A 24,064-nucleotide genomic window follows, 5' to 3' on the forward strand; every position below is an offset into this window, starting at 1 on the left:
AGATTTATTAAATATGGATTTAATTTACTTTAGAATGTAATGGTTAATTGTTGACAGTTATTCTAGACATCCAAATACTGCGAACTCTGATCACTTAACAACTCATATAATGCTAGTCACATTTTCTGCAGCCTTATTTGTGCTTAATGCGATCTTGTTCTCCGAATTAAAATGCCATGAAAACCTGAGCCATTGCTTGTGTCCACCACAATTAGAACACGTCAAGAGAACTCAATGTTCTTAACAATGAAACAGGCCCACACAATATTGACAATGGGCAGCTTGGATGGAACTTGTTAGCATCGAGAGTAGAAAAGTGGTTATGTACCACAGCCATTTAACAAAAAGGCATGTTATGCTACATTAAAATACAATAGCTCTTAGTGTTACACTTAAAGTTATAATTAAAAATAATGAACAGCGGAGTAACAACAGAATGCTGAACCACCGTGCAGTAGAAATGTTGATTTTTCTCAAGTGCATGTTGCCATATTTGCAGCTGATGAGAGAAAGTTCAGCAGATATTGGTTGAATGCAGGTTCAAGGCAAGGTTTCCACGTTGACAGATGTTAGAGTGACATCATGGAGGATGTTGATGCGGTCAATTTGGTTAACTTCTTTGATACGATGCTTGAACTCAAACAGGGCAGTGTTGTTAACTGTCACCTTGAACTCGGTGAAGGTGCAGAGGATCCTCATCTATGGAAGAGGGACACACACAGCAGCTACATGAATTATGTGAATATACAGTGTTACCCCTGGAATTGATTGCCACTGGATTAGCACATCAGTCTGGGTTAAGATTTGACCAATAAAAATACAACTTTTTCAGCATCACTTCAGCAGCAAGAGAAAAACAAAAATGTCTCATGAGTGTTCTTAAACCTTAGTCCAGAGGAAATTTTCTGAGGTACTTAACCTAGTCAGATATCATTCTCACTTCAAAGTGTTGTCCCGGAATGAAAGGGAATGGGCTTTGAATGTTGCGTTCCTCTTTCCCCCACCGTTCTCCGAGTTTGTGGTTGCGTACGACAACCTGTTTCCCTCCTTCATTGAAACGTGGATTTATGTGAAGGGCAATGTCATTACCACGTAGAAAATTTACAGTGAACCTAGAAAGAAGTCCAAAATAAACCAGTCACAATGCTATTACACTGAAAAAAGAGGGGATACATGAGTTTCACTTACTGTTAAAAACAGTGTGGTCCGTTACATATCACATTAGTTAGTGGAAAACTAGTGAGTGCGGATTTCTCTACATTTTGATTTGGCTGATATGAATCTTGAGGAAACGTTGGTGTGAACTCACATTTTTGCATCGGGCTTGACCTGCCCCCTTATAGTGAGCATAAGCTTGTCATAGATCCCGCGGGGGAAGTTCATATTGAAAGGCACCGTCTACAGTAAAAATGCAACAGCCAGTAATTAGACATTAACCTTAAAGTGGAACATCTTCAATTGGAACACCTGTCCAGTTTATTTAATCGCCTACTGTGGAACATAACTCAGTCGTGCTCTTACTGATGGGTCTACTTTTGACATCTGTGAACTTTATGGAGAGGCCTGTGTACACTATGCATGATGAACAATTCTTTTGTAATTGTATTGCACTCTGTGTAATCAGGCTGGGGCACATTTTTAGGAGAGTGGCATAGACAAGCTTTATACAAGTGTATCGTGTTCCACGGTTTCTGTGAAGGGCAGGACCTGAGTCCTAGAGTGAAACCAAGACTGGTGGGAGCTGGTGGCCATAGGGGTTTTTCCGTGGTTAGGTTAACATTATGATCAGATTTAATGTAATTTGGTGAGACAGACTACTGGTGGTCCTGAGTCTGGACCTTTACATGTTAAAGTACATGTTCAAACCAGAGACATGGGAACTGTAGTTACATCCAGAATCATGATACATGCATATGGAACTCAACTCTCAGACCTACTCTGAATTAAACGTGTAACGGCAAAAACAAGGAAAACATTTGTCCAGCACCAAATGCCAGGTTAGTCAACCTCAAAGTCCCTCCATCTACAAGTAGTATGTAAATATGAAGCTTGTTACTAAATCAAAGAGGATATTAGAGAAGATTCCACATTGCATAAAGTAAACTTAGTTCAGTTCCTTACCACAGGGCCTGTGGGTGATATTGGCCATGGCTGCTGAGTGTTAGAGGGGCACTGACCAGGCCATCCTGGTTGTCCTGGGTTACCAGGCCATCCAGGCATGCAGCCTGGTGCTAATGGGTTCCCAGGCTGAACTGGCTGTGGCCCAGGCCAGTTGGGTAGACCGGGTTGTGGGGCAGGCCAGGTGGGTTGAGCTGGTTGAGTGGGTGGAACTGGTTGTGGCTGTACTGGTTGAGGGGGTGGAACTGGTTGTGGCTGTGCTGGTTGGGGTGGCTGAACTGGTGGATTGGGCAGAACTTGTTGAGGTTGGGGTGCAGGCCAGCCTTGTTGGCTGGTTTGGGCTGATGGGTTTCCAGGCCAGTTTGGTGGGTTTGGTGTACCAGTCTGGGTACCTGGCCAGTTGGGTTGATAAGGCCAGCACGGTTGGCATGGCTGGGCAGGCCAGGCAGTGGTGCCAGTTTGCTGCATGCCCTGCCCAGGCCAGACACTGTTCCCTTGGTGACAAGGTGCTTGACAGTTGTTCATGGTCTGTGTGAGATAGAGTGACCAAAAACAAAATGCAGTCAGATGGTTATGATCACATACTATACATGCAATATTAAAAAAAAATACAGCGCATGCATTATACGCCAGTGCGTAAGATAATGACACTGTGTACAGGGAACAAATAGTGTGACAGTGATGCAAACATATTCATGCAATGGAAAGTACCACCATAATTTTCAAAGCCTGCTTTAGCTTGTTTTTGACATTTTGAGAACTTCTTAATTGTTAAAAAAACATACTTACATCCTTTTATCTGTAACTGACAGAGAGAGGATGCAATTAATGTGAGAGAACACACCAAGTATTGGAGAAATTTGTTTTATTATTAAATTTGATAACCCCAATACTAATGTGCTGAACTGATGTCATCCAGTGACTAAACATGCTTTCAAGGTAAAGCATTTTCTTGAAGATCTTTAAATAACTGCTAACGGGCTCCACTGATTCTATGGGAGTCATGATATCCAAGGATTATGAGTCAGCAACAACTTAATCTTCATATCAATATTGGAAAAAATACTGACATATTCTTCTAACCAGAGCATAAAATAGTAAAGTTTGCAGCCACTCCTCTTGCTTATTGTTGTCTAGTATGTTTAAATTTCATGGAGTGAAACCCAAAAATTGTTCTTTATTATTAATGGCCTGAACTAGTACAGTGGCAAAAAGCACATATCAGATATGGTGGGAATATGAAAGAAAGGGAAATTGGGTTGCTTTACTGAGCATGTGTTTGCCTAGACAACACGAGGACTGTTCTTCAAAATCCTACAGCCTCACTGCTCTCCTTATCTCATGTGACGGCAGTTAACAGAAATGAAATAACTACACGTTTAGCTCCAGACATTTCTCTCTGTAAGATATAGGAGAGATGTGAAACCCTGTCTGGTTTCACTTAGCATTGTGAGAACTGATGCATTCATATATGATTAAATATATCTAAAACTAGACATAAGACTTAAAATTCTGATATTTTTCAAAAGAAATTAATATTCTTATGGTGGTGTCATTTAAACTATAGCCGCTTACCAAAGCTGGACAATTCAGTGTCTAACATTCCTTATGTTGTTTGATGAGGCACAAAGCTCTGAATTGCACTAGAAATACTACTCTGAACTTGTTTTATTGAAGACTCTCACTTTTCAGCACAGTAACAGACTGTTTAATTCCAATGAGCAATTGCACATGGATAGACCTGGTTATTATTCGGGCTAAAAGAACTTAAGTCTTACTTAAAGAGCACAGTGGTCCGTCCTAATTAACAGGTTTAATTGTTGAAGGTAGACTACAATGAAAATCATGACTTATGTTGAGTAAACTAGATTGTTTCATTTTTGTTTAAGAATAAAAAAAAGTAGTTGGAGTTACAGTACCTTCTCAGAAAGCAGAAAGCAGATGGAGGATTGTGGATGAAGATGTCATGAGTGGTGTGGAGGAGAAAGCCAGAGAAACACAAGCATATATAACCCTCCTTCTCCAGACCACTCCCTTATAACCACTAAGCCCAACTTCTGGGAAAATGATTCAAAGCTTGGAAAATGCCACATCCCCATTCATTATTAGTAAGTAAAAAAAAACCAACAAAACACCTTCATCAACACAAAACATCTTAAGCAACAGACAGGATTTAAGATTTTGTACTTCAGCCCAAGAGAACTGTTTTAGTTTAATATGAGTATCCTCAGTTCAGAAATCAATACCTGTGGTCACAGATAATCTCGCAAGTCTACATAAGCTCTCTCCTACCTTCTCTTTCTGGTATTATCACTCAGATCAAATTCATTCAAATATTTGTTACATAAGCCAGAAGTGAAAAGGTCACTAATACTGAGAAAGACTTTTAGTGCTGGCTAAAGAGTGTGGTGAACACACCAAGAGCGTCTTTCATTTTAGAGTTAAGTGGTTTTCATAAGGTGGAGGAGAGCAATACTTAAATCCAGTAATACTTATTATTATTACTCATAATACTTATATTATTATAATAATATATACTTATTAATTCCACTATTAAGGACAGCAAAAACAGATCTGGAGTGTAGAGTTAGAGTGTGTTCATATGTAAAGCAAAGGAATCCAAAGCTCTTTTCTTTTTCATAATGAAGTGGTTTATCACACTAGCACATTTAAGCTTGCTCTGGTAGGACATGAATGTGAGAGACAATCTCTTCTCTCTCTTTCTTTTTCTGCAGCTGTGCTGAATAGTACATTCTTCTCAATCCTAAAACCATAAGTGGAGTAACAGACATGCCAGCCAGAAACATCCATCAGTTGCCATAGAAACCAGTGAGTTCATTATTTAGAGTAACACTCCTCAAACTGTGAAGCCTATCCTCACTATGTCGAAAAAGCACCATTGTTAAAGGGTTGGAGTGTAAACAAAATAAAGCAGATGAAACTGCTGACCTAATGTTAAGAATCTGTCCTGATCACTTTTAACAATGTAGTTATGTGTAATCTGAGTCATTAAACATATTTGTTGCCATGTATAAAGTCTGTCTGTGCTGATTCTTGTTGTAATCTCACCAAATGGGATATTTACCTACCGTGGGCAACCTCTCAGGGTTTTTTTTTTTTTTTTTTTGCACGAGGGAGTCTTCACTGATTTCTTGGCTTGTCAGCAGTCATGGGACTATTGCTTGCACCTCAAAAACATGCCCTGACGTGGCCACTCAGTTGAGTAATTCAGTTAGGATATATAGCTCAGCCACTGTTTGGGCATTCTAAGGACAATCCCAAACTTCCCAACACAGTGTCCATACAGAACACTGGACAAAAGGCTAAATCTCACATACAGAGATGGAAATAGCTATAAACATAGCTATGTTTATCAGACTAACTTTCTGGCACTCCGGCTATTGTTTTGTCCTGGGCATCAATGATAAAATATGTGCTTTCTGTGCTGTGATTTTAATATTCAACTCTGAAGTACCAGCTGTTATCTCAGTTGTCAGGTGACATTGCCACATTCAAGGGGCTGTAAATGCACAATGAGCTCCAAAACCACATGTATGAATCTATGATGAATTCTAACCTGTTTTTTTTTTTCCCAAATTTCAATTGAATTTATGTCAGTCACATGGCTACAGGAGCCTCAGTCAAACATTCAATGCAGAATGTGTGTCCAAGGGAACAACACAGCAAACAAGCCAACACTAACATATGTCTCCTCAAAGAGTTTCTTTCATGGGCTCAGTTCAAATGGAACTGATTCAGTCCTCATCCCTGAATGTCTGGGCAATTTCATCTCTATGTGTTATTTGATTCTACACAAACTCTTGTATCATATGTGTAATTTTTTGTGTGTGAAATTTCTAAGTATAAATTTCTTTTTTGTTCCTGTGGCAGATGTCGTAAGAATAACTGTGAAATGTAAGGATCACAATATAGCATATTATAGTTTATTTGAAGCATTACGAGATATACAATATGTATTTTTCTTAATTGCATGATCTTTAAATGATTTATCAGACAGTGCATTTCAATATTACATACACATGCTTACTCAGCAGATATTAAAAGTAGATGAGAGTAATAGGACCATTTTTATTTCTGATAAAATAGTGATTCACCAAAACTGACTCTTTATCTCAGGGTATGAGAGACCTGCTGAAATAGAATCTCAGATAATTCTGAGAGCTGTTCTGAGCTCTCTCTTTTGCTATGGATTAGCTGGCTAATTCTTCCCCGTGTTGTCTGCCCTGCCCTGGGACAGTTAATTCTTCCCCATGTTGTCTGCCCTGCCCTGGGACAGTTAACTCTTCCCCATGCTGTCCCCTCTGCTGTGCTCTCTGCTGCCATTTCATGGACATAGTTTAGAAATACACTGATCTCTGTGATGCTCAAGGAATGCAGTTATTTTTATTGTTGCCGAACTGTTGCCAAACTTCTTACGTGTTTTTTTCAGTGGTCATGAGGAGAGATTATGAGTGTGAGATTTTCTGACTTTTTTTTCCTGAGTCTCTCAGGAAGCTCTCAGATTAACAGGAAGAATCAAAGGAAAACAGTGAAGTGAATATATAATAATTTATTCAAAAACATTATGCCATCATGCTTATCATCTCCAACTTGATAGCGCAGTGTTCTCAGCATTAAACTATTTTGTATCTCGTCTTGAATTATGGTGAAAGCAGAAAACAGTTCCACTTAAGGGTGTAGTTAACATCAAAATACCTTTCCATGGTGAATAATTTCACATTAGCAAGGGAATTTCAAATTTCATTGCAGTCTTGCTGTTTTAATCTGTTTAGAAAAAAAAGACACAACAACAACAACAGCAGCAGCAACAACAACAATGTATGTTAGTGGGAGAGTGAGTACAACAGTCTGTCATTTGTCAGTGAACGCTTTTGTCAGATGTACTATTTTTGTTTGATTTGCTCGTATCTCACTGTGCTACGTGAGTCATAGTAGCTCTATTTAAGTTCTCTGAATAACCATAACCAGACTACAAGAAGTCATGCCAGCTGTGACTCATGTTTTATTCTTGTGACTGCACAGAACTTGCCTGTGCATTAATCTAAGGTCTTTTTCTAAGTGATCATGAGAAGTGAACATGATCCTTCCATCAACACTCTCTTCTCAATCAGCATTCTTTTCTTTTTCTTTGCATTTGAACACCAGAAGTTTTTATCCTCTAGAGAGCTCCTACTAAGCACAAATATGCAGATTCTACAAGTGTGAGCGGTAAAGGAGCCAAATCCAAATCCAAAAAAAAACCTGTCCTGCCTCCAAATCTTTGTAAAAGGGTTGGCTGAAATTCAGCACTGCCTGTTATGCAACGTCACTTCCTTTAACAAATCCACTATTATATGCGAGACTGTCATTCAGCATCAGCAGAATATATTGGAAGGTTGTGTAGACATATTACTTTGCAGATTGATGGTCACAGAAAACTGCAAAACCAACCACTGGGGAAGAAAGGGGGAAGCTAGACTACCATCTGGACAGGCACTGAGTGGTAATTGTGGGATTGCCAATATGTTGGGCTAAAGACACAACATTCTGACCCTGCCCTACTGGTATCTGCCATCAGATCCAAATTCAAGTACTGAGCTATAGCTGAGACCCCTCAGTTCTGAGCAGATGGCTTCTCTCCTTTTCTTGAAGTTGGCGAGATTTGACAATCACTGATTCCTGCCCTCCTATGGGCATCAGCTCCTTATTCCCAGATACCATGCTGTCAAGTGCATCAGGACTGACATCTGGGTCATTGTTCGCAATTGTGTGGCATTCTGTCATTGTTAGAGAAGGAGGTGGTTTTTGGAGATGGCATTAGCCTTGTAACAAGCAACACATGAGAAACTCTCCTGGTAAGGAGGGGGTCACTCCTGCAGATATGCATACATACTGTGCTGTTCTCACCAACAAGATGCCTCTGAAAGTACCACAAAATTCAACTGCTCTGTTGCCAAGCCAGGGGGTTAAAACTGTATAGTTTTTCAACTTTGGCAGTAACTGAAAGTGGAATTATCATCAGGAAAAGGAGATTATCTTTACCTTGACAGAAACTGTGGACTATAAGCAAAAAGCAGGGCTCAGAATTCCCTGTGGTTTGCTAGCATGATTGTTAATGTTGGCCTAGTGTGCCAGGTAGAGCTCAGAATTCCTCAAAGCTTGTAACATTGTTAGAAATTGCAATTATGTGGAGCAGGAGTCCAGTGTTGGTGTCCTTCTCTTACTGGAAAGAGACAGCATCAACCTTGGGGGAAGGATCCAGGCTCTAGCTTCCACTCGTGAATTTAGTGAAAGCTATATCTCCATCTGAAAAGTGAAATTTCATTGCTAACTGGCTTGAAAGCACAATCAACTAGGTCACTAACTCGTTCCTAACCCAAGTAAGCATTTGAAAGATGAAGACCAATATGTGCTTTATCTGTGGGTAAAGGAGGGAGCACATTTACGTTGCAGACATTCACTGGCCTTTGGCATGTTGCTTTCTCCACCAATCTCACCATGGTAGATCAGGTTTCCCATTTGGTGGTAGCTTGTGACAGACTGAAAGGGAACCTTCAGTTTTCATGTTCCGTGTATCTATTAACGTCAACAATCACAGTGACATGGAAATACTTGCTGCTTAATCATGTCAGTGTAAATAACTATGTTTGACCTGCTTCTGTGATCCAGAGGAATTTCATGTGGTAGGATGCAGCTGTGAGGAGAAGGTAAGGAGCTATTTTTGATCTTATTTCTGGCTGTTGATGTCTCGAGGTCTGACGTGCCTCCTGCCCCTCTCTAGCCTTTCCTTCAGGCAATAGTGATCTTAAGGGGGAGTTTAAGAGGGGGGAGGCTAGAACTACATACTGAGAGTCTGGAGATGAGCTGAGTCTATATTTAAGCCTACATTTAGAGGAAGAGTACTATTAGATATGTCACATGTGTCACAATGTCGAGGTGACGATTTAAAAAAAAAAAGTTTACCTTAGCAGGATAACTTGGGTTGAGTCCAGTACTGTAGGACACAAACTCAAAAACAGAAAAAAAACAACAAAGATGGTTTATTAATAGCAGACTTCAGAGTAAGAAAATTGTGATCCAAATAATAACAAAGTTGAAGTGAATTATATGATAATTATGTAATGTTCTCTAAAACTCACTAATTCCCTTGTCTGCACAGGATGAATTGTTATCCTAAATAAGGTGATTAGTGCTATGCTGTATTTGTTTTTAAAAAGAGCAAAGAGATTGCATTTTAGCATACATGAAGAGGTGATGTAGCAAATAAATACATATCAATATTATAGTCTAAGAGAGTTGACAAAATGAGGTGATAACCAACAGTCATTTGCTCTAATGTTGTGAAAAGCCTAGCTGAAAAATAAATGGCTATTCCTGTGTTCTCATAGGGATAGAGGAGATCTCAGTAATGTTAAAAAAGGGGTGCGTTTTGGAGATAAATTTGTTAGGAACGTCACTGATGAACACTGCTCAACTGACTGACTGCTCTTGATGACTTTCATAAGCAACAGTTCATATTGTTTGCAAGGAAGTCTTAGGGAATGATATATACAAGCTCAGTTGTGATAAAGATGCACATCCATTGATAGTGATGTCTGTAGATTGGTTTGATTGAGATGAAAGGTAAAACAGACCTTAAGAAAACCTTAATCAGCTGACTGCAAGTATTTGTCTATGGCATTAGGGAACATTTTCGTGGAGGAAGGTCTGTCAAGAACTTCACAGAGGGGGTACTATAGACAGGTAGCACTGCACAAACCCATTTGTCACATCCAAAAATACATATTTATGAGTTAAGCAGTGAAAATGAAATCGTCATTGGTCTACTAAGTAGTAGAGAAAATGGCCAGAAGAGTCCTGCCTCACCAGGTTTTCAATAAGCACACGTGTAGCGAAAGAAACCTTTAGGCTTGAATGCATTTTTCCTATTGTGAAGGGTTCTGGTGACTCTGTATTGACTCTGGGTGTATTGTCCTACAATATAAAGTTTATGATGGATGAGGATGACACCAAGGGCATCTACACTTGACTTGTTTCTAATTGGTGAAACTGAAAACATTGCAGTTACAACCATTCCTAGTCTGTCCTACATGGACATCAATGTTTCCAAGTTTAAACAGACACAGAGCATTCCAGATGGACATTCCAGATGGACAAACTAATGATGAACTTGTTTCTCTATCAGCAAGTTATCAGCAATTACCCACTCTTAACAACATGTAGATTGTGTATGCATTGTATGGTGTTCTTGGGGAAATTAATGAACATTAGGTCCAATATTTTAGATAAATGGCAGCTTATGCCAATTGAAGCTTAGATTATGAACAGTGTAAATTTGAGCTTTAGCTGTATACATAGCTGCCATAGACAATGGTCATACACTGAGGATAAAAAAGATTTATTTCACTAAGATTATGAATCACTATGGCAATATTTATTTGGTTTTGCTCTATAAGAGAGTCATAAATGACCCCCCAAAATAGAATGATGTTTCTTAGCCACCCTGCTGTAAGACTGCTTTTGCAGGAAAGTTTAGATTTAGAGTACCAAAGTTTAGCTTTTTTCTGTCAAATATCAATTTCTGCATAAAACAGTCATTCAAATGATAATGTAACCAACATTATTACAATGGTAAATTTGTGGATTTCTCCTTAGGGATTTATTTACAGACATAATCCATACAACCAGCTGACTGGGGTTAAAAATGTGCACTTGAAGATAACTTCCCTAATTTAGGCTACATCAAACAAAGAGTGAAATCTAACTTTTCCACAATGCTTGCCTAAAAGATGCCTGATGTGTATGTGCAAAATGTAGCTGACATGGTTTTGAATCATAGCTTTATAGATACATATATTTCTGTCTCTCTCTCTCTCCCTCTCTCTTCCTCTCTCTCTTTCTCTTTCTGTGTGTGTGTGTGTGTGCGAGCGCGTATCTATGTGACTGTGGATGGTGAGAAGGTAGAAGATGGTGTTAAGCCCACGTGTTAAATTCTAGTCTACTCTAGCCAATCATCTCTACTCACAGGGGAAAAGAGGAGGGATGCTGTTAGGCAGAGAGAGACAGAGAGACAGAGAGAGAGCCAGAGAGAGAGAGAGAGAGAGCCAGAGAGAGAGAGAGAGAGAGAGAGAGGGAGAGAGAGAGAGAGAGAGAGAGACAGACAGAGAGGGAGAGAGAGAGAGAGAGAGACAGAGAGAGAGAGAGAGAGACAAAGAGAGAGAGGGAGAGAGAGAGAGAGAGAGAGAGAGAGAGCTATCCAATGACAAAACGCCTGTATTAGTATGGTGTAGATAAGCCATGCTGTCTCTGTACAGAAGGGAAAAAACCCTGGCAAAGACCCAAACTGCTGTTTCATTATGAACACACAAGGGCCTTCCCAGAATGCATCACTTTAACCCACTCTTAGAGGAGATTGGGTGAGACTCCTGTTGTCATGGGGACAGAGGCAATCAGCATGGCCTAGTCATATAATTTTTTTTCACTGAGACAATTTTCATCTGGACTTGTACAAAAATATTTGTACTGTGTTCAATGAAATTGTTAATAACTGCTTTAGGGGGCCTAGATGTTATTGTGAATCCAAATATTGTAATGCAGTGCAGGGCATACTGGTCATAGTAATTTATGATATGTTATAATTTGATAGTATACATCTTTATCTATTCTGTCACTCACTTCTCTTCTAGCTGAGGAATATAATCTGTGACAAAATGAGCTCAAGACAAAGACATAAATTCAACACAATAACAAACATGCTTGGAAGATGTCAGTGATGTGGCTTTTATAGAAATGTAGCTTAGCAGAGTTCTCTAATAAACATGAAACCTCTTTGTGAGAAGTAGAGAATGCACTGATTCAAATGCTCCACATCTATCTATAGCTTTACTCCTTTAATCTTCTTCAAAGCACATCATTTAAGATTTACATTCACCATGGATTGATGTTCAAATGTTGATGACATTTTGTCACTGAGGAGTGGTGTCTTAAACATACAAATATTTTATATTTATCCCATATCATGAATTTCAATTTCTTTTCCAACAAATGATAAATGTGGACATTTATCTGATATGCTGATATGCTCTTGATCTTTAAACATCTGGTCCTCAGATCCTCTGTCTTTTAATATATCTCACGCATATATATTAAGATCTTTTCTGGACATGGCACTTCCAGACTTTGCGTGCTTGATATTTTCATGTGCAAAATAATCTGTTGTAGACAAAACATATGTATTTCTGTGATAGATCACAAGGTGGCAGCAACAGCGTCTATGGGCCTAAATCCCCTTGTGTAATGGTCACTATAAACACCAGACTCTCTAAGACCTCAGTGGACTGTAGGGTAAATGGACACCTGGCTGATTCACTGAGAACTGGCTCCAGTTTTCCCAAGAAATGATTATAGAATTATACATCATATGTATTTGGGCTCTGCAATAGTTAATATGATATCTTAGGGAGTGAAACTTTGTTATATACCTAAACATGACAGTCAACCCTTACAGACTTATCGCTGACTCACTCCAGACAAGAACAAGAGCCGGCAAGAACAGTACAGTGTGAGGCAATCTGAAGAAAAAAAGATTCACTGTACACTTGAGTATTTATTTATTAACTTATCATGGTGTTTTAAAATGTCTACTTCTGTCTTTCAAATGACAGGTGCAAAGGAATCACCAGTCTATCAATAGCAACACCTCGAAGTCTGGACTCAAAACAGCCAGATCATAAAAGAAGGCAACATTTGAACAAGACAAAAACTTAAAATGACAGGTAAGAAATGCAGGTTAGAGCCTGCGGCACTACATGTTTATTTTTTGTTGTCTTTGTTGGGTAGTGGCACATGCTTCAAAAGAAAAAAATTCTCTTAAATAACTCTTAAGATTAGAGTAAATACAGAGTGATGACACTTAAGCTGAGAGATAGATGGCCATCGACAAGTTTACTGAAACCTTTTTGAAGTTGTTAAAATTATTATGCCGTACAAGATGTATTTCCATCTGTGTAGCTGCACTATGCATAGCCTACATAGTGTAAGTAAATTTATGGTATTAGCATTTGTATAGGCCACACAGGTAAAATATTCACAGCAAATGTAGTTACTATTTATAATTTCACTCTTTGACTATGTAAGCCCCAGTCATATAATACAATAACAAACACTCAGACTGTCCCTGTGCCTGAACTACATTTGAGCCGTGTCGTCACTGTTTGGCTTTCATAGTGTTCTACCGACGTCAGTGGTGTAACACTTTCAGCGTCCTATTGACAGAGTAAGTTCGGCTCAGCCGTCAGGAAAGTCGTCGATATTTCGCACCGCAACTAGTTTTGCTTGTTGAACTCAGTCATTATCAAATGCAACCGACTGACAGTATGGCACGACGTCTTTAAAATGTGTGACTTTACGCCGTCGCCGAAAGGGACAAGTTGCAAGGTTTTGTATCCTCTATAGGCAATCAGAATCAAACACCCGCCTCGATGTCGCACTTCTCGCGAAGCCTGTCACTTGGTTTTATCTGTTAGACATACAGCCGGCCAGTTCATGACCGAGGTACCGCTTGACTCGGTCACACTGAAGGGCGTTCCGACAGCGCAGCCACACCTGTCATAGCGTAAACCAAGAAAGCTGCAGTACCGCTGCTTCTACTCAAGACTATTGCACCTTGGCCGCAATTCGAGCTTTGAACGTCTTTGATTTAAACCTCTCTGTCACACACAGCGCCGCCCGGCTCAGGTGCTCTAATTTCTGAGCACTCGCGTTGCCAGAAACCACTCTCCTCAGCAGCCCGGATGTAGCACACTGTCTTCGCATCGATAGGCTACCGGATCGGGAAGCTCTTTGGAGACTGATAACATGGCGCTGGCAACCACATAACGGTAGGCTATCCACCATACCAATCATAATAGAGCACCAAATTACTAACGGGAGATGTGAGGACGTTCAAATAAATAAACAAACAAACAAGCAGGTATGTGAAATATTATACAGATATTGCACAGCTACAAGCGATTTTGTGAATGACTGTAATCTTAAGAAAAAATCGTACTGTGTGAAATTCTTAACCAGAGTGGTTTACTCCCATTCAGCGGCTTAAACACTTGAGCAACACTGTCTCTGACAGCCGATTATTCTTCCACTCAAGACTGTCTGAAATAAACAAATGTGTCGATTGTTCAGGCTACGGCCCAGTGCTTGCGTGCAGCGGCCGCTGTCCTTGGTGTTGAAAGGAGTGCGCATCTCTCACCTCGATGCTCGCTGCAAATTTTGTATATATGGACCACCGAGATAAAAACATATAGCAAGTTTAACGAATGACTTAAAAATATGTGTTAGGATCAAAGCTCCTTTTTTTTCTGAATGTCAAGCATGGATTTTTGACGTGTCATTTGAAACAGTCCATATCCATGGCTCAGATTCTCGCAGATATACTGTAGCTGTTGCTGCAGGTGGTGGAGACGATGCAAGTTTTCAAGTCCTGTGTGTATAAGACTGAGATACGATAAAAAGGAAAATCAGCAGTATTATTGGTAGTTATCGGTATAAGGTTTGAAAAGCGTCATTAAGTATGCGTTACAGGACAAAAATGTCACATTCATCCACCGTGGTCTCTGATGCATGTTCTAAAAGGTGGAGCCTTTGATGTTACAGTTGTTGTAACCGACAAATAAGAATACAATGAAAATATTTATAACTTCGGCCCTGTTTGGACCCATGACGCCTATATCTCCCACTTTAAGATATTATATTCCAGTTAAGACAAGGTAGTCAGGATGCTGTTGAAAAGATCTCAGTGCGGTAAAGACTGTCACAGCATTATGCAGGCACGTCACTTCTCAAATCAAAGTCAGTAGTTTTGGTCGAAGAGTGAAGCGGCTTCTGGGACTGTGGCCCTCAGTTATCATACCCTGAAATTAAGCCCACGCTTCGATATTACAGCTTTGCATAATGATCAAAGCCTGGGATACAGGAGCTGTTGCTTCATAATCTGAAAGCTTCGAAGTTGCAACCCGCTTTATGTCATTCATCAGCGCATGCTAGCTATTTCTGAACGACTAACAGTTCATAATGACAGAATTTGGCATAATGACAGGTTTTAAAAATTATGTTTGTCTATTTGTTCATTACCTAAGTGGTTTATTTAGTTGTTTGGTTGGTTTGTAATTACATGTTAATATGCCCACAATTAGGTGTGCTGTTGGCTACTCAAGCCTATCCACCATACTCGATTAAAAAGACACTATTCTTTGGTTCAGTATAACCTGATAAGAGCTGGTAGGCTGCAAGGTAAGACTTTACTTCAGCTTAAGTCATTGAATTATTTCACAATAAAGCTATCTTACTAAACAGACTTTATGTGGCAGTCGTTGATTAAACGCCACTTCTGTATTCCTTACTTAATCGGGCAATAGTTTCTGACCACTTTTAAAGCTCTGTCGAGACGTTAACTGAACTAGACTTTAGGAAATCGATCCAGATGATCTAGAGAGAGAACAGGAGTAGCATATGAATGAGGGAGACCCAAAACGAGGAAAGCAAACAGAGCAAAAGACGTTAGAGTAAAAAAAAAAAAAAAAAATCATGCACGGAGCTTAATTCACACCTCAGTTCAACTAAGTGTTATGAAAACGTCTCAAAATCATACCAGTGTTGTGGAATAATGATAGTGAATACATGTTTTGTGCTAAAGTTGCACTGCTTTGTGTATTGAGTAAATTGACTGACTAGCTGAATGTTTTGTGGGTGACATGAAGAAAGGGTTTTTGTATACGTCATCAACGTGAGACTTCCTTGTGTCCTGCTTACAGAGGAGAATTCAAGAGTAGCTGTAGTGTCATTGTTGACAAATATGTTGTTGAAAGAGATAGAATAAATTGAAAGGAGTGTTGATTGGACTAATTTTGGACATTTACAACATAGTAATTCATTCATCCTGTCAGATCTGTGAAAATATAGGTCACTCAGAGAAACTTTGTAAGTGTGTGCGTGTGTGTGTGTGTCTATGTTTTGTGTGTATGTTGGTGTGTGTGTGTGTGTGTGTGTGTACTGTGCTTGTTAGCTCTGAAAATGGGTTAAAGTGTCTTTTGACTTTGATTCATTGGGTAGCTCAATCAGTTCTGTCAAGAGTGGAGTCTGCGGGACTAAGGGGAAATGCAATATGAAACCACGAAAAAGTATCTGCTCTTTAGGTCCATAGTATGATTGCAGTGTTTTTTGTCCATTTAATCAAATGTCATTATCTCCCAAATGCGTGCATTCCAGACATTTTTGATCATTATGAATGAGTATGAAGTAGTTTGACCTTAACATTCTCTCCATACTCAGCTGTTGGTATGATGAGATAATTCAACCTCCGCACACCACTCTCTTTAACCTCTGTTAGGTACTCTGTCTTTACTCTGTCTTACAGGATAGTGTTTCTCAGTTCCAAGCCATATGGCTGCATGTCTTTAATGTAGCCTATCACAAACACACCTCATTCAATTTGATGACTAAACACTGAGGAACAGTTCGATGTCATGTTGTTTCCAGGACCAGAGTTAAAAGATGTTGCTGTAGTGTGTGTGAGCAGAACTTCTTGTCATCTTTGCTACAACTGAATGTATTTTTTACACAGTCTATTCAGAGAAGAACTCATAGAATTATAATGTATTAATTTGTTGAGTGTGGCTCATTTGAAAGGTTCATTTTGTGTAATTTTCTGCACAGTTACAGTAGACTGCTAAATATCACCAACTGTAAGTGAGACCATTGTGGAACAGAGAAATGAATTTTTACCCCATGATTAGGCTGCTTTTGTTCTTTTCTGCACCTTTGAGATTCCTCTCCATTTGTGTTTACTTTAAGCTTCAAGAAGGCATAGAACATTTTCAGAGTCTAATTACATGGCTGTGCAAGTGTGAATTCTCATGGAACATGTATAATATTTTATCATTAAAGTCAGCTCTGTGACATTTCTCTATCAGTATTGAAACAAACACTACATTTAATTTTTAATTATAAAAATGTTGTCTGATTGGTCACTGTAAATGTCAGTATAAGATTCTATTTTTCAATATGCATGAGCTGGATAAAGCATGCCACAGATATTACTGATATTACTTACTAGTGCACTGAGGTCAGCTGTCCTCTGAAACATTGTTCAAACATTACACTTTGAGAGTGAGTTTATTTTTATGATGTTTCTGGACAGATTTTAGCCCTAGATTCTCCCATGACCAGTGCGGATATGTCCATATCAAACCCATGAGTATTTGTGTGCTATTTTATGCTCCTTTTAAGCCAAGCATTGCTTACAAAATGAGTTTCAAAATGTGTCTGACTCTACAAGTAAGTGCCTGAAGTTGTTTTTGTGCCTCACACTCAAATAGTTCTCTGAAAGGTATGTTTGAGAAATAATGTGGTTTTTGAAAGTATAACTGAATCAGGTCTGCAGCATGAAAACTGGTTTTAGAGAGCGACAGAGCAGGTCCCTGGTCAGCTCAGACAACACTGCTCTCTTTTATTATCCTCCCCTTTATCAAATCAAAGCGCCTACAAAGAGTCGGCCCAGCCACGTGAGTTTGAGTCTGTTCTTAATATACTCACAGCTTTACAGTATGTGACCACCCACAACCAGTTAACTTAGGTGTAGAATATGACTACTATTCTCAAACTCATCGATTCTTTTATTGTCCTAATGTAATCTGTTGCAATGAATTGGAAGCCTTTGCCTTTCTTACGCTCCAACGACGGACAGCCTATGCAATATTTGTATATCAGTAAATGCATTACAGTTGAGAATAACTAGTTGGTTTGTGCCGCTGACTCAGCGATTCTGTTCTAATAGTCAACATGGATTTGTGGTAAGGCTTCTCACAAGCTGTGTCTTATAGCCTCAGCACTGAGAGATGAGTATCATTTGAACTCTTGTTACCGTCAAACTAGATAAAACTTCTGCTTCAAGAAGGTTCTGTACTGTATATTGGTCAGTTATTTTGGCCAACAGTCCGAAAGAGATGGTGGCACAGCTGTTTCCCGGTTTTTATTGAAGATACATAGTGAAATCAGCCTAAAAAAGCAAAAGGTATATATTTTTTAATTGCTTTTCTAAGCCTTGCTATAGGGTGCTCTTAAACAGTAATTGTTAGAGACAGTGAGTTTGACAGTAGGGGTTGTAATTGAAGCTAAAGCAGCTACAGACTCTGTATGTTTAAAGGAAGTGTTTTACAGGGTAATACTTTCTTATTTTGTCTTTACACTCTTTTCCTTCCTCCTTTTCAGCTATTGTGAAAAACATTCATGATATTTCTTGGGTTCTGTGTTACTGTGTAGATTCCTAACATCTCTGCTTGTGTGGTATAACTCCAGGTTTCTGCAGAATAATCTCATTTCCCTGGTAAATCAGTGTAAGCCTCTATTTGGTTTATTTGGTTGTAGTTCATGCATTGTTTCAGGGTTAAAAATGTGCTGTTATCATTGGGAGTTTCATTATGTGGAGTTGCTCATCAGAAGTGGATTACCTAAGTTTTCTCTGTCTTCCTCTTGTGCCCTGTTTTACACACTCTAGATTTTGTGACGTTGTCAAGGCTAGTCAGCAAGAACAAAACAAGGCTGTATTAGTTTGTCAGACAGCTTGGTTTTCTCACTGATCAACGTAGCTGGCAAAAGTAGCATAGTCAAAACTGTTTCACTCTCTCATTCCCCCTCACACACACACAGACACACACGCAGGCGCACACACACACACACACACACACACACACACACACACACGCCCCTGCACATACATTTATATAACACAAAAAATGTGTCTGTTCTTGATATAAACCCCACCAGTCACAACCCAGTGTTCTTGGCTTCTCCCTGATAGTACACTCTAAATCTAGAGTCTAAACCTGGAGTGTTCCAGACTCTTAACCATCAGCTAGACAAGCCACTCTGCTGTGATATGAAAGGTGGATCTGGATGAGCAGTCAAGTAACTAATGTAGTGATAATGAGGGGGGATGCTGTGCATAACACCACATTTGGTTGTCCAAGAACTGAAGTTACACACACAAACTCACTCTCTCTCTCTTTCTCTCTCTCTCTCTCTCTCTCTCTCTCTCTCTCTCCCCCTCTCTCTCCAGTGACTTGGACATAACTTACAATGTGTTGGCGGCTAGCTAACGTGTTTATGCTGAGCTGGATGGTTGCCGAGCCTCAACCACAATTCCTTCTTATTAATATTGCCAAGAAGAGCAGAAGCACCTCAGTAAAATAAAAAGCAAATGCAAAGAAAACAGTTTAGAGAATAATGGTGTGTGTGACCAGAGTGGTGTGAAGGCACAGCAGATGCTGGTAACATAGACAGCTGTGATTGTTCATTTAATGAGGCAAGAATAGTATTACTTCTCATCCTCTCCGCTCCTCTACAGAAAACTGATGCACCCAGTTAAGGTACTTTCACACAGTCCAAAGATGTGCCATACATTTAGGATTCATGGTTTGAATCTTGTTTCAATTGCTGCTTGTAGCTAGAGAGATCAGGGAATACAGATACATAAATCTATCTTTATGTATTTTTATGTTGACTATAATCCCTCTTCCTCATGTTACTTGTTGCTGGTCAGGCAGTTGTGTATGTCTTCTCCTGGGTGGTGCTCTCTGCCAATTATGTGATTTTGTGTAACAGTGCTCCATAGAGCTGAGAGAAGATGCAGTGCTGGACCTCATTTATGTTAGAGGATGCATATGCGAGCAGCACTCTCCTTGATTGAAGTGGCTGCTAGTTGGCACAGAAGTCTTGGGGAAAGATGTCATTAACTGGGGTCAACTGTGGTCAAAAGTGTGTGTACTGCTTGATAGTGATGTTTGTGAATCAGGTCAAGATTCAAGGCCAAACAGACTAGCAACTCTCAAAGCTTTTCGAAGGCGTGCATCTCAACACAGTTGTGTTCCCCAGGTTAACATCCCAAACAGTTAGCATCCCACTGTGCTTTGGATGATGTATAAAAAGTCCTGAGCAGACCCTGCTGTCCATTTTTAGGGGTACTGCAGATAGAGGAACGAAATCCCAGAGATTTTGAAAGAGGCTGTTGCTAGGTTGTGTTTGGCACAGTTTTGCACAGCTTCAGCAGTAAAGATGGCTCGACTCACTGACTGCTCTTAATGACTTTTTACAAAGAGCACCCGGCTAAGGTTGCCAACGTCCATTCACTGGATCAAGATACAAGGCAAACCGGATGAGTACTTCTGAATCAGTTGACTGCACGTGTCGATCTAAAGAGTGAGGGAGTTTATCGTTAGGAATGCTGTGGTTGGGCTGCAACACATAGGCTGAATTATACCTAAAAATATAAAAATATGTGTTTGTGAGGAAAATGATGCAAGGAGCATAGAGTGGTGTCTCTGGTGACTGCCTTATGGTGTGAGATGCATTTTTCTCATATTGCTAATAAGCACAACACCAGAGTGTCTGATCTTATTCATTCTATGGTGAAGCGTTTGTATCCTATGTGGAGGAGAGGTCTATTGTAGGAAGGCAAGTCACTATCCTTAGGGCATGAATTGTTTGAGGACCATGAAAACAATGTAAACTATATGCCATGACCACCTCAACCACCAGATCTCAACCCAACTGAATGCTTCTGGAAAATTCTAGAGCAGTGTCTGTAAAGCCTTTTGCAACTACAACAACAATACCACAAATTACGTTATTTATTGTGTGAGAGTAGATGCTTATAGAATCTATGGCAAGCTACGTTGCTCTACCAAGATGCTGTGTGTTGGTGTTTCCTTTATTTTCTTCAGTTAGCTTTAGATGCAAAGCACAGTTGGTACTTAATGCATGTGCTGCTTCATACTAAGACTGTATGTAGCAAATGCCTTGGTCTGACAACCCAAACACTTTTTTAGTAGGCTATGTATTTTTGTTGCCTAGCCTGTCTGTTAGGGGAAATTACAGTGTCTGTTAGCTTTCATCAGTCTGTTGGATGGACCACAAAGAATCTCTACTCAGTCCACAGTCAAGTATTTTTAATTTGCAACATTTCACCCTATTTTTATGGCAGGAAGCCATTTGGTATGTTGTTGGCATTTAGAAAGTAGCACCCGAACTTTCCAGTTCCTTTTCATGGGTGATTTTTTTTCTGAGAGGAAACTGTTTTCCATTTGTACTCCCAGAGGTTTTTTTTTTTTTTCTTTTACCATAACAGACTCCACGATTTGAAAGCTTCAAGAACTTGAATCATTCATGAAGCAGACATGTTTTGTCCAGTCTCAGACTTTGCGAGAGTGTGTTCAGCTGATGGATGTGAATTGTCTGTACAGTGAGTTTCATGAGTCCAGCTAATGTTGAAAACAGGTCAAATGAGACAGAATTCAGAGCTGAGGAATACCTGAACTTAATTGTCTCTCCACATCAGCACTATGAAGTAATGATACATTTAATTGAAATATTCATTGGCTTGTTAAGGTTTTAAAAAAAAAATCAGCCCATTTATGTTGAACTATTTGTTCATGAAAAACAAAAAACATTGATGCACTAAGGGGATGTGGGCTATACTTTAAAAGGCTGGTTTTGGATTCCGTGGTAATTGGTTGGTTTAACAGAGATCGAAGAGGCCAGAACACTGTTGTTTAGCCAACTTTGTCAGAGGCTATATCCAACATGTCATCTCAACCTTCCTGGGCTATGTGCAAAGAAGTGTCTATGAGAATTTTCATATATGCAAATGTGTGCATGTATACACATGGTCACTTTTGCATCTCTTTTTTTGTGGTCTAGCATGAACATATATCTGTTTGTGGATTAATTCTTGTATATTTATGCTGGTGTATTGGTCTCAGTGTGAGCACGCATGTTTGATGTAGGCCAAACGCTGTGAGCAAAATCAGAGTTGACGAGCTCCACTCCAGGCTAGGTACCCATGGCAGATGGGTTGTATGCAATTAAACTGGGGTATAAATAGCAGACCGCTCTGGGAAAGGAAGAGAGAGAGAGAGAGAGAGAGAGAGAGAGAGAGAGAGATGATGAATGACTGAGAGTTGGACAGGGGAAGTGTTTAAGGTTGAGTGGAGTAGGCAATTGAGAGGTTGAAGAGAAAAAAAGGGAAAAAGAAACAGAGGGAGAGAGAGGGTGTAGATAGTCTGTGTGTATATGTCCCAGTGTCAATGCCTTTGTTTGTGTTTGTGTATATGTGTGTATGTATTCTCTACTATTGTTGCTGTCATGCTGAGCTGAATGCGACGTGTGTGTGAATATGTGTGTGTGTGTGTGAGAGGGAGAGAGAAGAAGAGAGAGAGACAGTGGGCCTGTAGGGTACGCCTCACAGCACACACAACACTAAGTGTAATCCCGTCCTCGTCACAGCGTATCTGCCGGTGAAGTCATGTGCAATGGCATGAAGCCGTCTGTGGCTGTGAACAGTAGGATGTGCTTTAGCTCTGTGATTGGACAACTCAATAACAGCTCACTGTCCCTCAGTACAATCTGACCAATGGCAATGCTGTATCTTACAGTACAATACCTGAATCATTTGTGGTCTAGATTTTCATAGTTACACATTGTCAAAGCAGACCTGAAACATTGCTTCTATTTGGAGCATATAAACACTGTTGTGTAACACTGTGTTATTGCTTCTTTATTATGCTTTACTAAGCATAAAATTTCAGTTGAGTTTTACTATCCCTCTTTGGCCTTGATATTGTGTCTTGGCATTAATCTTAAACTTGCTTTTAGGGCAATTTTTCGATATTGCACTGTTCAAAAAATTCTCAAGAAATGGTTTGTAATATTTTTGAATTACTTCAGTTAAAATTTAAGGTTGTTTTTTTTTCCTGGGATGCATTTATTTGATATGGAGAGTTCAATTTCATCACATGGATGATTCCTGTTTGGAAAGTAGGACGCTTCAGCAGATGTAAGCCTACATACTGTGTACGTCGCCCTGTGAATGCTCAGATAAATACTGCAACAGAGAGGAGGAGGTGGAACATTTTGCTGTGGACTCAGTTGTATTCCATGTGCCTTGCAGGAAGGGGATATTTTAGAGCATGTGAACTGTTGTTAGTGCTTTCATTTGGTTCAAAAGCAGAGAGTATGGGGTGTGTGTAAGTGAGCGATTTTCAGTAGTGTTGCTTTTTAGAATAGAAACACTCAAATGGAAGTTCTCTCTCTCTCTCTCTCTCTCTCTCTCTCTCTCTCTCTCTCTCTTTATCTCTCTGTCCCTGTGTGTGTGTGTGTTTAGGCTGTTTAGCTGCTGGAACGTGAAATGTAGTTTAAAGTTATGCAGTACCTTTGGGACACAGCCACTAACCTCTGATTAAAAAACATGCACACATACACACACAACATTACAGATTATGCATGGTTTGTAGTCAAATACATGTATATGCACACACACACACACACATACACACAAATACATTCTTCCTCTCTCTCTCTCTCTCTCTCTTTCTCTCTCTCTCTCCCCTCCCTCTGTCTGTATTTTCCTCTCTCTCTCTCTCTCTCTCTCTCTCTCTCACACATACACACACAAACACACACACAATAAGAGGTGGTTCTTAAAACACATTAAACCTCTCTTACCTGCACTTTCGGCTGTCGAGATGGACGGTTGGAAGGTTTTCTGTTACCAAATCTCCACTACATCTGTCAAAAGGCTGTAAGTGCCACTTTGTAAGCGTGTAGCCTACAAAGCACATAAACACTGTGAGTAAAACTCCTGTGGGGGAATTGGTTGTGAAGTGAAACAAACTGCGTTAATAAGCAACTTTGTGATACAGTATTCAGCAGTGATGGTTTACCATGTATATGGTCGTTCTACTGAACAACTCATGGTGTGGTAAAATACCAGTCTATGCATCTTTTTTTCTCTAACCTCTGATTAATTACAGCAGTGGAAGTTCAAGTGTGACAAAACCTCTCAGAGGTCAACCATGTAAGATCATGTATAGTCATCAACCTGAGTATGCTGTCTTAC

General features: G+C 39.7%; 1 protein-coding gene across 1 annotated transcript; it reads right to left on the bottom strand.

Annotated features, from left to right (window-relative positions):
• Positions 1–540: 540 nt before the first annotated feature.
• Positions 541–2,643, bottom strand: LOC115810220 (galectin-3). Its single transcript, XM_030772148.1, has 5 exons — positions 2,283–2,643; positions 2,122–2,231; positions 1,310–1,398; positions 941–1,112; positions 541–699 (listed from the first exon to the last, which is right to left on the bottom strand). Exons 1-5 carry the CDS (start codon positions 2,641–2,643, stop codon positions 541–543), a joined length of 891 nt encoding a protein of 296 aa, XP_030628008.1.
• Positions 2,644–24,064: the final 21,421 nt, after the last annotated feature.

Source organism: Chanos chanos, chromosome 4 (genome assembly GCF_902362185.1).
Source record: "Chanos chanos chromosome 4, fChaCha1.1, whole genome shotgun sequence".
NCBI classification, from domain to species: domain Eukaryota; kingdom Metazoa; phylum Chordata; class Actinopteri; order Gonorynchiformes; family Chanidae; genus Chanos; species Chanos chanos.

Excerpts from the sequence above, each read along its gene's own strand:
- LOC115810220 (XM_030772148.1), bottom strand. The coding sequence starts at position 2,643 with ATGAACAACTGTCAAGCACCTTGTCACCAAGGGAACAGTGTCTGGCCT. Across the intron at positions 2,232-2,282 it reads CTGGCCTGCCCCACAACCCG|CACCAGGCTGCATGCCTGGA; the intron begins GTCTACCCAACT and ends GGAACCCATTAG. Across the intron at positions 1,399-2,121 it reads TATCACCCACAGGCCCTGTG|ACGGTGCCTTTCAATATGAA; the intron begins GTAAGGAACTGA and ends TTTTTACTGTAG.